The sequence below is a fragment of the Arachis hypogaea genome, chromosome 15 (assembly GCF_003086295.3).
Source record: "Arachis hypogaea cultivar Tifrunner chromosome 15, arahy.Tifrunner.gnm2.J5K5, whole genome shotgun sequence".
In the NCBI taxonomy this organism is placed as follows: Eukaryota; Viridiplantae; Streptophyta; class Magnoliopsida; order Fabales; family Fabaceae; genus Arachis; species Arachis hypogaea.
Window position 1 is genome coordinate 151,697,405 of NC_092050.1, and position 16,173 is coordinate 151,713,577.

Here is a 16,173-nt window from a genome sequence, read left to right on the forward strand (position 1 = left end):
TCCAGCAAATTAAAAATTAATTTGTTGGATATTTAATTAAGCGGATTAATGAGATACCATTAGACCAATCCAACTTAATTTATCTCAGATATTATATTGATACAAATTTTTTTTTTTTGGTTTCCCACGGTATCCCCCAACCCGGCAGGTCAAGGACTAATCCGTCGCGGTACTGAGCTCCATTTAAGGGTTTGCCGCTGGCCAATGGGTTGCTGCATGCACAAGGCGGGATTCGAACCCCCGACACTTGCTTAAGCGGACTAGTGAGCTAACCACTAGACCAACCCAACTTGGTTTATTGATACAAATTTAACCTGTATCCACTAATTTGCGTAAAAGCCAAGATTTTGTGTTTTTAACCTAGAGAGGCCCATGATGATTCTGTGTCCAAAACCCCATGATTTATTTCATCCCAGCCCACACAAATTATTGGATATTGTATTTTGTTAACTTGCATCATTTTCCACGTCCAAAAAAAAAAAACTTGAATCATTTTCTCGAATTTAGCTTCATATTTGTCATTGTTAGTTCATTTGTCACCCATACGTATTGCCAGTAATTTTCTTTTACGCCATATTATATTGAAGTAAGAAAACTAATTCTGACAAAAAATGTAGGATAACTAATTAAAGCACGACCAAGAATCATGATATTCCAATGTAGATAATAATAAATACATACAAAATACGAAACACATTTTACATGTAGTAGACAAGCAAACATATTATAATTCATGATAATCATAAAGGTAACTTCGAAACAATGTAGGAGTTATTTCGAGAATTTGATCATTTTTGTGATCAAATTATTATAAATATAGTAGTTCATGCATGCAAAACTCTGCTGTGATATTCTCCCAAAGCCCATATAGGAAATATCATTCGATACGAAGCATAGGTCAATAAACCGTTCCTAAAATATGCTCCTGTGACATCCTGTATTTAAAAATTATTGAAATTATGTTGATGATTGAACGTCATACAAGATATATTTTTTTTTCTTTGCTAAGTGCTACAAAAATAAATATAAGAAAGAAATAATGAAGGTTAAATTATCTAATCAGTTCTAATAGTTTTATTAAATTTATAATTAAATTTTTATATTTTTTTAATTGTCTCTCTAAATTATTTTCAATTTTTCAATTATATTTTTATTGTGATAAAAACGTTTAGATTAATCAAATATTCTGTTTTGAAATTAAAGATACCATCACTAATTGCTAAATTTTTAAACATGACTTCTTCTTTTTTTCATACTTTGACAGAAAAATCCTTCACTTTCTCCCTTTTTTTAAGTGTGAGAAAGAAGGAAGAAAAAGACTATTTTACCATTTCGGAAAAAAAAATCATGTTTAAGATTTTAAGAAATTAATAATGGTATTTTTAATTTGGAAACAAAATATTCTATTAATCTAAATATTTTTGTCACAATAAAAATTTAATCATAAAATTAAAATGGTTTAGAGATTCAATGTAAATAAAAAAATAAAAATTTAATTACAAATTTAATAAAATTATAAAAATTAATATAATTAAACCAATAATTAATTAGTTACCGGTTGAGGGAAGTCTCCATCTTCCATTTGTAAATTGATTAGTAGCTTCATTCCACGGTGTATGGGTGTTGGATCAATCTCAGCCTTTTTGACACACAATAAAATTTTATATCATAAGCACAAGTGCACAACATGTACACGTACAATTCTTTGCATCTGTATATTAATAAACAGCCTCCGCGCATGAGTATATTACTATGAGTATATTAATCACATTCATTTTTTTATATGATCATTTGCATAATTAATTTAAAAGATAATTATTTTTTATAATATAATATTATATAATTAAATAACTATATAAAATATTTTATACGATTAGTATATTAAAATTAAATTCTAAAACAAATAAAAATATATCTATCACAATATCTTATTTGATCATGTTTTCGTTCCAAAAAGATCTAAGATTTTACTTACTTGTCCTGCCCCAATAAGAGATAATAAAACCCACGATGTTTGAACTATATTTTCCCGGTTACCTTCTAAATTTGTATACACCTGTTTAACAAAGAAATTAAACATGTTATATATATGAGCACAATTTTAACCATTAGGAATATTTTGTTTGTTTATGTCCTCTGTATAGTATACATTATTCAGAAGCAAAATGAAAGTAACAGAGACCTTGTTTCGGCATGACAAGTAACTTTCACCCCAACCGCCATTAGGAAGTTGTTTAGACAACAAAAATTGACAAGCTTTGCGCAATGAAGGACAGTTATGGTAGTTCTTTCCAACGGCTTTTAGTGCCTCTACAGCAAACCATGTGCCATATGTATAACAAACCCCCCAACAACCATACCTGAATATGTATCATTGTGCTTACCATCTTTAATTACTTTGAATTCTTATAATTATATTTTTTTATATAAAAAAGGGAAAAAATTGAACAAGATTACCAAGAGCCATCAGGATTCTGTGTGGTTTCAATGAAATGGATTGACTTGGAAATTGATTGATCTATTTCCTTCCTTCTGTGGTTTGGGTAAAGCTCTCTGAATATAACCAAGCCCAGCATTGCTGATGAAGTGCACTCCACGTACCTGTGAACTCAAATTAGTTGCATTAGTTATAGACCAATAAAGTATAATATATGTTGGCAAATAATTGTTTGAAACAGTAGTATTAAGGGCCAGCATATTTTGTGATTTGTAATCATCAACTAATTATTATTAGTATTTTTAATGGTGTGAGATTACATCTAGTAGTGTAAAATTACACACTCTTTTCTTAATAGTTAAATGCTATCTAGATTTTAATGAAAGGGTTGACCCACTAGACTTTCTATTTTCGAAATTCAGAATATATATAATTAAGAAAACGTTTAATAATAAAAAAAATTAACAAAAAAATAGTTCAATTAATAAATATTAAATAAATTAAGTTTGAGCTAATTTTTTATTGTCTTCCTAACTTACTAATGTAATTAATAATAATGCTAAAGAGATAATATTTAAAATTACTTATATAATATAATATCCATAATTTTATACATATAACATTCATAATTATATATTTAGTATATTTAAAATTGTACAATTATTTTAATAATAATTAATAAATATTAAATAAAATAAAATAAAATAAATTATTTAAATTTATTTTTTATTATTTCCTACACATTATTGATATAGTTAATTGTTGAGTTTAGATAATCAAATTATGATTAAGATGATAACTAAACATTAATGGGTTATTGTCAAAATTGTTTGTGTGATTTGTTTGGTTTAGTGTACAGAAAAATAAGTTAAATGAAAATGGACCAAGAAGCTTGAGATGCAACCCAAACCCCGTATAGCCCATGCATACATACAATATGTATCACACATTGATCATTCTATTACTCCAAATTTTGATCTAAAATGGAAAACGGCTGAACCAAGAAAAAGGAAATAAGCCACATGTTATGTGTAAAAAATAAAAGTTGGCCCAATTAAGCAAGCCTATTTTGGTCCATAATCAAATTCAGCTATTAGAGCAAATTGATCTAGAACTTAGTAGCTGAAATTTGAAAAAGAAAAGACAAGCTCAATCAACAAAGTAGCCCAAGAACCAAGTGTGATGAATTAAAGAAAGAAAACCCAAGAGACCAAGCTTCATATGTTACTCATTCATAGTAATTGAAACTTAAAATTCAATTCAATTTAATTCTTTGGAAAACTTCCACCGAAAGTTTTTCTCTTCTCTCTCCTCTCTCCTCTCTAATGCTTCGATTACCCCATGTCTTGGTAACTGAAAGTTAAAATTCAATTTGATTTAATCACATTAAAAGCTTCACACGTTACTTCACTTCTTGGGAACTGAGACCTGGAATTCAATTGAGTTTAATCTGCTTTGATGGCTTCCATTAAAAGTTTCTCTCTTCTCTCTCCTCTCTCTCTTTCGGTCACGTCTATCATCAGAAAAGAAGATAGCAGAAAAAAGAAGTCTCAAAGAAAAGGCTATGAAGAAAGGCTTAGAAAGATATTTTCTACAGAAGGAGAGATTTGAAGAAAGGTTTCAAGATTTTGTTGCCAAGAAAAGGAAAGAATCGGCTTCGGTCAAGAAGCAGATATACCTCGATAAAAAGTTTATTTTCGTTTTTGTTCCACCAAGAAGAAGATAGCCTCTGAGTCTCAAACTGAAAGAGACAAAAATGGAAAGTTTGAAGCTAGCTTGAGTCAAACGCTCATCAATGATCAGAATCAAGACTTGGAGCTAAAGCAAAGTTCAACAACTCAGATCTAAGATGCATGAAAAAAAAGGTTGAAAGAGAAGATTGAAGGTATGGTTGCATGTTTGATTCGGTCACTGCTTCTACCCTCTCTCTCCTCTGTCACGCCGCTGCTGCATGTGTATTGGAAGAAGAGAACCAACATGTGTTGAAGAATGTTTCAAGCTCTGGAAGTTTCACTCCTCTATAATAGGGGTGAACGGCCAAGGATTGAAATAAGGAGTGAGAACACACGTTTGGGTTCCTATAGCTCTTTGAGCTGTTTATTCTTTTCCTTCATGGCTTTCATTGAATATTTCTTTTTCTCCATTTAGTCTGTCTGTATTTCATCGGTAAAAGGCAACATGTGAAGTTTTATAAGAAAAAGTCAATGAGTGAAAAAAGGCAGAGAGTTAAAGAAAAATTCATAGTTATCTCAGAAATTCTTTGTATGTATTTCTGTTTTGTTGTCATGATCTTGAGTGGATTTCCTTACAAGTTGGGTTAGCACTTTGCCATTGAAAGTTAGGTTTGAGTCCTAGTCAAGTTCAGGTTAGGTCAGAATCTGGACTTGTTCTCTTACAAGTTGGGTGAGCACTTTGCTGTTGAAAACTAGGGTGAGTCCTACAGGTTGTGTTAGAATCTAGACTTGTCCCAGATAGGATTGGGTAGATCCTAGGGAGAATTAGTGAATGTAATTCTGTTGAAAGATAGTGAAATTCCGTCACTGTTGTGATGGAGACTGGATGTAGGCTGCATTATACTTAGCAGCTGAATCGAAATACATCTTGGTATGATTCTTTCTTCTCTGCTTCTTCTCTATTTCTGGTTCTCAAAAGACAAAATAAAAAATATCTTTCAACTTGTTATGAGACAAAACAAAAATGTCTCTTAACTTGTTACGAGACAAAAAATAAAAATATTTCATAAAGTTTATTGAAAAAATAAAAATAGTATTCTATAAAAAGAGAAGTTAAGATTTAACTCATTTCTCTTAGCCACTGATTACTATCGTTAATAAAGAACCAAAAAAAGTTGGTTAGTATATTTAAAATTTTATTAGTCTGTAAGAATTTCAAATACACTAACTAATTTCCTTTTCACTCATTATCTCTATTAATATATATCAAGGATAAATCTTACTCCATCTCAATGATAGCGCACTCAAAGAATTCAGTTGGATTGAATTTCTGCATTAAATAAATAAAAAATGTGTCATATCTTTTCAGTTAAACGAAGTCTTAAATTAATATTGTGTCCAATTTTTTTTCAAATTTTCTTACTTCTAACCACCGAAAGGCTATCTGAGGCTCCCAGACGGGATATCCACCATTACTACTCTGCAATTGAAATCCAATAAAATCACATTAAACTATTTGTTGCTTCCACCAAATTGTATGGGTGAACAAATTGATTTAACTATTTATAAATTATTCAGGAAATTAAACAATAAAGAGCTAATAAAAATTAAGCACATCTAAAAGTTGGATATATATATATATTTAAAATATTTTCATCTAAAGTTTATATTAGCTAATTATTTTTTTTCCCAAATTTATTCTAAGTAAACAATTTAAATCAAGTCCTCAATAACAATTGACATTAAAAAGAAATTAAAGCAGAATATTCTGAAAATACTCACTACTGTTTGATGCAAGTTTTTTTAATATTCTCATAATATATATTCAATTCCTTGTTTTGTTGGCAAGTTAATATATAGGATTCTGATGAAAAAATTTTATCAATTAAGAAACTTAACGATCAACTTTTAAATTATATAGACCATGATAAAACTATAAAAATTAATAAAATAATTAAACCAATAAGATCAGTATTTTTAACTGGTTAAATTTTTTTATCAACTATAAAAATTTAATAATAAACTTTAAAAATACATAAACCATTGCAGAATTAAAAAAATTTACAATTAAACGAATAAAAAAGAATGCATATATATAGTCAAATAATAAAGTAATAATAATGAAAAACGTCATGATAGAAAGACATACTTGTAGAGAGAGAATCACATTCACAGCATCATAATATCTTTGCCCTTCCATTTTTTCTCCAACTAGTTCAGTTGGCAATTTTGATAATAGAAGTGCAGCCTACATATAAATTTAATTTGTAGCAAATGTCATCCTTTGAATGCAATTAATAATATACCTACCATCTGTCAAGCACGCTTCACAAGATAAGATTTTACAGTCTATATTTTGATAATAATACAATAAGTTTGTGACTTATTAACATATTATATTATAAGATAAGATGATATAACCATTTTTTTAATTATCACGTAAATTTTTTTACAAAGATAAAAAGTTAATAAAAAATGAAATTATGATAAACAAACTAACTAGATTACTATTTATTTGTAGATATAATACATTATTTAAATATTTATATTTATCTTTTTAAAAAATATTAGGTGAACAAATATTTTTTAATTAAGTAATATTACACATTCAAATTTTTTATAAATTAAGTATAACTAAATTAAATAGTAATATTTGGAATATAATATATACTACTCATAATTAATTTTTATTGATATTAGACTAATTTAATTAACAAAAACACTTAGATGTGTAATATTATTCTTTTTAACCAAATTTTAAACAGACAGTCTCCAAAAAAAATTATTGTTTTTTAAATTAAAAACACATAAATCTTTGAAAAGAATACAAAAAGTTTTTGGTTATAAAAACAAAATTTCTGTACAAGTATCAAAACATTATCAGAAACAGAAAGAATAACGGTTGAGAGGGAAGAAGAGAGAAAACAAAAGTTGAGTGAAAAAAAAAACCGAAAAAAATTTGTCGTCACACATTTATTAGTGAGGCGATGCTAGAAAGATTTAAAAAATAATTAAAATTTATCTTATTTAATATTTATTAATTATTGTAATAATTAGTAAAAAATATTTGATAATCAAACAAAAATAATAAAAAATAATTAAAATTTATCTTATTTAATTTTTATTAATTACTACAATAATAATTAAAGTTAAATAAAATAAATTTTAATTATTTTTTTGTTTTTTTAATATTATTGTAATTAATAAATATTAAATAAAATAAATTTTGACTATTTTTTAATAATTTTCTCCTAAACATTTTTGTATTAGCGAACTAACCTTTAGTCCTTCTCCAGTGCAATCGGAGACTGGCATACCTTGATCACGAACTGAGAGTGGCCACCCTCCTTTTGATATATGTCTAAGCATTGCCTTGAAGTCACCTTTTGGATTCTCACGAATCTTTGATTAACATGAATAATATATGTTATTGCTTCTGTATTAGTAAGGCATAAATGATTATTTGTTATTAATTACCTGCGAAGCTTTGATGAAGTCATGTGCTTTCTTAAGTACATATCCATATTCCTCGTTCATATTACATGCAATTATTGCTTGTACCGCAAATGCAGTATCCCACATTTGACTTCCCAGAGCCTGTATTAAATTTAAATCAATCTATCATAAAAGAAATGTATGTGTTGAGGATTTTATTAAATTTATCATAAAAGAAATGAATCTATCATTAAATTTATTGCTTGTACCGCAAATGCAGTATCCCACATTTGACTAGCTAGTATTACTCAATTTTACAGGATAAAATATATTTTTTAATTTTAAAATTTGACAAAAATTTTAAAAATATTCATAAATTTTATTTTGTTTTAAAATTTTTCGATTTGTATCAAATATATTTTCGACGGCTAAATTTTTAAAAAATTTAAGACTAATCTAACAATAATGCATAAAAATTATGCTTGATTTGCTTGTGTTAAAGATTGTTCTTATGAAATTGTTGTTGAATTGGTTTTAAATTTTTTAAAAGATTAGCCATCAGAAGTATATATTTGATGCAAATCGAAAATTTTTGGACAAAATTAAAACAAAATAAAACTTAAATATATTTTTAAAACTTTTACCAAATTTTAAGGATAAAAAATATACTATTAACATTTTATAAATTATGATTTTCATGAACCCAGTTATATAATTTCAGACACTTTAATTTATTACGTTGATCAATTTGATAAGATTTGATAAAATTTGGATACAATTCGATACTTAATTTCATTGTATACACTTATTTTATTTTGATCTACAGTATAATCTTAAAATATAAAAGTATCAACTATTAAATATATCTATTAGTATTTAAATTTTTTAAATTTTATTACCTTAATTATTAAAAATATAATATAATAATATAATCAATCATTGATGAATTGGTGAAATTTATAATTTACATAAAGATTATTCAATAGTAAGAAGTCATAAAGACTCGGGATTTGCTTGGATGGGATTTTAAGAAAAAATTTCTTTTTAGTTATATTTTTTAAAAAAATTTTATAAAAAATAAAAATAATTTTATGTTTAAATATTTTATGTAAATTTTTTTTATTTATTAATTATGTTTGGGTATAATAATATAAAAATAATTTTTTATTTATTTATTATGTAAACATTTTTTTAAAAAAAATTAAAAATATATAAATTATAATTTCTTAAAAAATATTTTTATTTTTTTAGTATTTTTATTTTTACTACTATAAATTTATCAAATACACTAAAATATAAAAAAAACAAATTAAATCTTTTTTTAATAAAAAAATCTATTTTTATTAACTTAATAACACTCAAACAAATATTTACACCTCATTATTCATTCGTTATCTAATAAAAGTATAAAACCTCTCTTTTCCAAAAACTAAATGTACTTTCTAGAGTTATTGAGACTTGAGAGAATGATAATGCTAACCACAAGTTTTAGGCCATCTTCAGCAACCCAGAAATAATCAGGGATTCGAGCTAAGTGAAGTTTGAATGTCTCTGAATTTGGCTCCTCAACCCAATGAGCAATTAAAGACAAAACCTTTCATTTTCATTCAATAACAACTAATTACGTTTACAGATATTTAAATTAAAATATATTATAAACAATCATACTATTTGCACATAAAAAATCATTCATTCAATAAGAATAAGTACTTAATTTCCATAAAATATTTTAATTATGCTGTCGGAAAAAAAATTAAATTATTAGATTATATAACATATTTAATTATTTTAGTAACTGATTATTTTGATCTAACAGAGTATTTTAGTATTGCAAATACCTTGCATTAGGAGAAGGTAAACGTTGAAATGGATAGAAAAATATAATATTAATAGTTATATATTTATATCTCTAACATCCTTTTTTAATAAGAGTTTCTTTTTTGTTTAATTTTTGTGCAGGCTTATTAAACTCTCTTAATTTTTTAGATAGAAAGTTCTAATATCATGCCATGAAATTATTTATTCAAAAAATTTAAACTGATAGAAGAAGATAATATTAATAATTATATCTCTAATATTATCTCTCAAATAAGAGTCTCCTTTAAATTTGTTTGATTTTTGTATAAATTTTTTTTTTATCTGTCTTATTTTTTATTTTTGGGGTTTACTAAGTATCAAATTCTTAACTTTTAGACACTAAATCCTAATACCATGTCATAAAATTATTCATCCTGATGTCCCAAAAATTTAGAGTTCAATTTTTGGTAAATTCTAAAATAAAAAAATAACATAAAGCAAATAAAAAAAAGAAGGCCTGTATAAAAAATCAAACAAATCCAAAAAAGATTCTTATTTTAAAAAAAAATATTAAAAATATAACTATTAATATTATTTTTTTCTATCAATTTAAACTTTTAAAATGGATAATTTTATAATACTCAACAACCACAATTCAAAGCTCAAATAATCCAGGTGTAGAAATGTAATCTGGTCTAATCCAAAGAATACAAAGGAGTTCTTTAAAATATGGACAAAGAAAATGATAGGTAGCCATAAACATATAAAATAATTATGTATATACTTTGTAATTATTTAAGAGAAATACTAAGACTATCAAAATTTTTTGTTTATAGTCACTATTTAGTCATTAATTTTAATTTTTTTAGTTTTATTTTATTAATTTAATAATTCAATAACATATTTTATCTAATATTTTTAAATATTAATAATTAATTAATAATTAAAAATAATAAATTTTAATTATTTTTTAATATTTTTTATCATTTAACAACTAATGGAGTTTGGCAAGAAGAACAAGAACAAATAACATCTTAGAAGAAAGCATATTTGTTTGAAATTTTACATTGTCTTCTTTTTTATAATTTATCTTATGTTAATTATTTTTTAGCAATGTTATATAACTAATAAATATTATTATTTTAGATTATTATTTAATTTTTATATCCATATTTATAAAAATTTATACGTAAGAAACACATAGTTTATATCAATATTTATTAAAATTTACACACATGAGTTAATACAGTTTGTATCTATATTTTCTAAATTTTACATATATAAATTAATATGTTAAAGATAATTTAATATTTGTGTTGATTAAATATAGACTAAAATTATTAAAAACTGCTAACTCTTAAAATTTTTTAATTCTTTTTAGAGATAACAAGTATCAAATTCTAAACTTTTTAATCATAAAATTTTAATACAATATCATAAAAAAAAATTTTAAAAATTTAAACTGATAAAAAAAATATAAATAATTATATTTTTAACCCTTCCACTAAAACATAAAAAGAGAAATAACAAACGAGTAGATAGGTGCCAAGTAAATATGGTGGCAACGGATAAGGTCACGAACTCAACATATGCAGCCAAGAAGTGACTACTTATATTACAAGGATATATAACATGTAATATATTAATTTGGTAATTAAAAATATATATAAAAATAAAAGTAGTAGTAGTAGGTACAAGAAGAATATATAATTTATAGTTTCATATATCAATGTAATCTTTCCACTAACTGAGTAAAATGTAACAAACTTCTTTTTCTAAAGAGTGTAAAATTTATTTTGAAGCTTTTTAAAAATTTTAAAAATATTTATAAATTTTATTTTAATTTTAATTGTGTCTCAACAATTTTTAAATTATATTAAATATACCTTTAACAACTAATTTTTTAATATATTTAAAATTAATTCAGCAATAATTTTACAAAAAAAACTTTTAACACAAACAAATCAAATATAATTATCATGTATTATTATTGAATTTGTCCTAAACTTTTTAAAAATTTAGCCATCAGAATATATTTAATGAAATAAAAAATTTCAAAAAAAAATAAATAAAACTTAAAAATATTTTTAAAATTTTTTAAAAAATTCAAAAATAAAAAATATACATCACCTTAAAAAACACCAAACATTGGTAAAAATATTAATAGATCAGATTCATTTAATGGATAATAATTATTATATCAGTAATATTAGAAAAACAAAAAAAAAAACAAAATTTATCTTATTTAATATTTAATAATTAATAAATATTAAATAAAATAAATTTTAACTATTTTTAATTAATTATTTTTTATTATCAAATATTTTCATTGTTATATATACCTTCTCCACAACTGCCATGCAAAGGTAGTTACTAATGTCATCCTCATATTTTATATGATTCATGGTGACTTTTAATGCCTTCTCTCTAAGCTTGGAAAACGGCCAAGTGTTTAGAAAGCGTTCTCCAACGTGATAAAGAAATCCCCATAACATATCTTGGATCAGAGGATGTGGATAGTAGAGGTCCTCCTGTAATTCGAGCATAAAATCATCAAAATCAATCAAAACATAAATTTTATATTTAATTTCACAAATTAAATAACTATTTAATTGATATAATATTTTAATTATTTTTTAAATTATATATTATATAAATATAATTGGTATTATATAGATTATATAATTATCTGTTATTTTTTATTTGAAAAAAATTTTAAATTTTAACTCTTATATTATCTTAAAAAAGTTATATTTTATATTAATTTTTTTAACATAAAAAATTCTGATCATAATTTTTTAAATATCAATGAGTCAAATGATGAATTTTAATAAATTTTTAGAAATTGTTTAATGTTTCATTTTACATTCTTAAGTTTATAAAAATATAAATTTTTTAGAATTTGAATTAAAACACAAAAGTTGAATTTCTATTTTTATTTATTTTAATTTTTTAAATATTTTATTTGAATCTAAATAAAAGATATTTTTTTATTAACATTTATATTTTAAAGTTTATATAATTAACGTAAAAAATGTCAATAATCTATATCAGTACTAAATCGAATAAACTATATTCGATTTATTATTGATATAGCACATATAATAAATCGAATCCAATTAATTTGATTTACATTAAAAACGCGTAAATCGAGTTAATTCGATTTACATATTGATATATATATATATATGTAAACCATTTTATTTTAGGACATTTATATAATATTGATGCTATTTGATTTGTTTGTGTGATTTATCCCAAAAATTAAGTTATGAAAAAGTTTAAAGAGTGGTTTGTTAAAAATTTTACTTTAATTAGGTGATAATATTTTTGGAAAAGTTATTTAACAAAGTTAAATTTTTTAAAATAAACTTCTAAAAATATTAGTACTTATATTTGATAAATTAAACTAAAAATAATTTTTAATAAGATAGTAAATAAGATAGTAGACAATATATAGGGATATGAGCTTAAAACCCATGTTTTAACATCAGGGAATCGGAAAAAAATTAAATTAAAGTATGTATTAATTGACCTTAGCAACAATATTTCGAGCTTTATTCCAATTGATTTGATCATAAGGTTCGTTGTACATTTCTTCTCTTAAAGATCTGATCAAATCAGTGAGGGGAGCCACAAATTTCTTGCCATATACGTATGATATGGGCATGTAAACCAAGCGAGAATAGGACAGCATTTGACCTATCATACAATGAAGTACTTGACTTATTAGGACAAAAATTATATAGAAATTATATAGAAACCCAAAATGTATCTCATGGACTTATTATGAACCTGGATGAATAGGGCTACATTTGGGTACGAGCCATACTTCTGGTGGAAAAGGATTGGAACCTGACCACTCATAAACTCCAAGCACCTTTCATCAAATCAATTAAGTAAATTAACATGCATGTATATATGTGTGTGTTTTCATACGTGCCATTTGTCTAGTAAATATATATAACTTTCATATATTTAAAAACTATATTTATCAAGTAATGTATATACCGAAACCCAGAACTTTCCCCATGAAGGAATAGCCACTAAACCACCATGGTCAAGAATCCATTTTCTGGCTCTGGCCATTGGCATGTCTTCATCATCTTCAAGTTTTTCTCCAAGTATTCTCAATGCAACATAACTCAATGCTGATCCAAACATTGTGCTGTGACCCACAATATGGGTTCCCCACCCACCATCTTCATTCTGTCTCATGAGAAAACGCCAAGCAATAATTACTCAAAAGTCAAAGCATCCTAATAACTGCGACATATTTAAGATACAACTATACTAGTTACGGAAATATTTGGTAACCAAAGAAAATCAACCAAAAACAGCCATAATTTATTTTATTTAGTATTTATTAATTGTTGCGATAATTAATTAATACTAAATAAGATAAATTCTATCTTTTTTTTTGTCTACGTAACATATTAAAATCAGTCACTAAAATTATTCATTAATATAAAATATATGTAAAAATATAAAATAAGTTAAATGACACATATATTTTTACACAAATACATGATAACTGACTTTAATAGTTAATTTTGATATACAAATAATATTATTATTTTGTTAAAGAAAATTCTCTCTATTTTTTTTGCAAGTTTTATTCGAAATATAAATTGACTTTGAAGGATATTAGAACATGTAGGATGCTTGGTCACCAGTACTTTAGCGGAAAAAAATCAGCAGAAAACTAGTGTTAGTTCAACTACAAAATAAATATAAAAAAAATATTAGTCGATTACCTAATATTTCTCTATCAAATATTTGGTTTTCCAAATAAAAAATTAAGAATTAAATTGATTGAGCATTTTTTTACATATATACCTGATGATTATACAAATACCGTATCACTTCCTTCTTATGTTCTGCTCCTAAAACAACATCCAAAGATTCTGTTATGTATAGTGCCATTACCTGCACCACATACATAAATAATATAATACACTTAAGTAAAATAAAGTTGAATATGAGAAAATTTTGCGAAGCTAATTTTTATCCACAATCAACACACTAGTGACTAATAACTCTCTTATCGCATGATTAAAAAGAGTGTTTATCATATATATATATATAAATACGGATACAATTAGGCTTACCAAGGGTTGAATGAAAAACAAAGGGCCAGCTAACTCATTAGGCCAGTAACCTTGATGTGATTGAACGGAGGAAGAGAAAGTGAGAGCTCTTCTCATTGTTGTAATCAATGCTTCTTCTGTTATCTTCTCTTCTTCTCCCACTTTCACTGCCGCTGGAATTGCTCCACATATATTCTCCTTTCTTAGCTGCAATCGTACGAGTCAAGTTATTACTTATTAGTAAGGTTATCTTTTTTCGACAATTTAATTTAAATATTAGTTACATTGTAGTGGCAAGAGATATATAATCAATTTTGTAGTTTATTTTTTGTATTTGTGGAATATTATTTTTAAAGAATAAATCATGATTAGATGATTAATACATAGAAAAATATTATTTATATATCCTACAAACTTCTATGGGACGTAATTTAAAACTAAACTTTTAGAAAGTTTTTAGGTATATTGGTACAGCGATATTTTAATAAATTTTAATTATTAATCTAAATTATATATATTATATATTTTTTTATAATTAAAATAAACAATTAAAAATTATTAAAATACCAATATATATCGATGCACTTAAAAATTTTTTAAAACTTTTTATTCAAGAGAGAGAAAAATATACCTGCATCTTCATCAATAGATCAGAACTTTGTTTGGTGGAAAAACGATTATTTGTGAACTCTTGGCGAAATCTTTCAACTTGAGCACGTTCTTGTGGTGTTCCTGCATTTGGATCAAACTCCCAATATTGTCTTCCTATAAAGTTGTTCGTTGAGATTAAGTCCTTTCCTCCTTCCCCAATCTTCAACTTCCACATCCTTCACTACAATCAAGTTCTCTCCTTACTCTTGTAATTCATCAAAATCAATACTAAAATAAAATAAAATAAAATAAAATAAGGCAAGGTTTTAATTGATGTTGGCCCAAGTTTGAGAGTAGTAAATATACCCCAGAAATAGAAACTTTCCTTTGTTAGCTTATTATTACTTGATAAGGATGAGATTCTAGCAATTCAAACCTAAAGGGGACCTTATATATATATAAGGAGCGAGGAGTATGACTAATATCTCTCCTTCCGTTGCCTAATTTAATATAGAAAAAGTACAGATAACTAACAACATTTTTAAGTACGGAAACTTTGTCTGCTCAATCAAAAGTTTGTCTTTTGTGGATTGGTTTATTTTATCTTATCTAATGAGACGGTCTTAAAATTTTATTCTGTCTTGTCTAATAGGAGATTAATAGGTTAAATTTATCAATTTTTTTATTATTATTAAATATTAAATAATATATATAATTTTATAATTATTTTAATAAATTTATAATTTTTAAAAATATAAAAAAAATTATAAAATTTAAATTCACAAATATTAAAGTCTTTAAAATTATAAATATGTAATAAATATAATCATAAACCAAATTTTTGAAAAAAAAATAATAAAATTAATATTGTCTAAAATAAAATAAATATTGTCTAAAACATATAATTAAATATCTACAAGTTTAGAACATAATCAATCAAGCGTAAAACATAATCCAAAACACTAAATTAGAACATTTTCAAAAAAGAAAAAACTATTATTTGTACCCATAAATTTTGCGAACGCTGACAAAAGTACTCATCAAACAAGAAAACTAACGTTGTACCCATGAAAGATGGATTTCGTGTGACAATAGTACCCAAACCGTGATTTTTCGTTGACTTTTTAATAAAATTCCCAAATTACCCCTT

At 24.8% G+C, this 16,173-nt stretch overlaps 1 protein-coding gene across 2 annotated transcripts; it reads right to left on the bottom strand.

Annotated features, from left to right (window-relative positions):
* Positions 1-603: 603 nt before the first annotated feature.
* On the bottom strand, positions 604-15,439 carry LOC112751369 (lupeol synthase). 2 transcript variants are annotated; one of them, XM_025800479.2, is made up of 19 exons: positions 15,390-15,439; positions 15,064-15,264; positions 14,454-14,639; positions 14,182-14,271; positions 13,354-13,551; positions 13,138-13,222; positions 12,878-13,044; positions 11,685-11,873; positions 9,026-9,139; positions 7,588-7,707; positions 7,390-7,512; positions 6,260-6,358; positions 5,534-5,590; positions 5,394-5,440; positions 2,458-2,601; positions 2,183-2,360; positions 1,976-2,056; positions 1,556-1,639; positions 604-935 (listed from the first exon to the last, which is right to left on the bottom strand). In XM_025800479.2, the coding sequence occupies exons 2-19, from the start codon at positions 15,256-15,258 to the stop codon at positions 825-827; spliced, it is 2,268 nt and encodes a 755-aa protein (XP_025656264.1). In that variant the 5' UTR covers positions 15,259-15,264; positions 15,390-15,439; the 3' UTR covers positions 604-824. The 2 variants fall into 2 exon arrangements, with proteins under 2 accessions (XP_025656264.1, XP_025656263.1); XM_025800478.2 differs by having other exon boundaries at positions 15,064-15,433.
* Between the last annotated feature and the right edge of the window lie 734 nt (positions 15,440-16,173).

What these genes read in the sequence shown, in the direction of transcription:
- LOC112751369 (XM_025800479.2), bottom strand. Translation starts at nt 15,258, where the DNA reads ATGTGGAAGTTGAAGATTGGGGAAGGAGGAAAGGACTTAATCTCAACG. An exon ending in AAGATGGCCTAAAACTTGTG is followed by an intron (nt 7,708 to 9,025) that starts GTTAGCATTATC and finishes AATTTAATACAG; the next exon opens with GCTCTGGGAAGTCAAATGTG. An exon ending in TAGCCTTTCGGTGGTTAGAA is followed by an intron (nt 5,441 to 5,533) that starts GTAAGAAAATTT and finishes TATTTAATGCAG; the next exon opens with AAATTCAATCCAACTGAATT.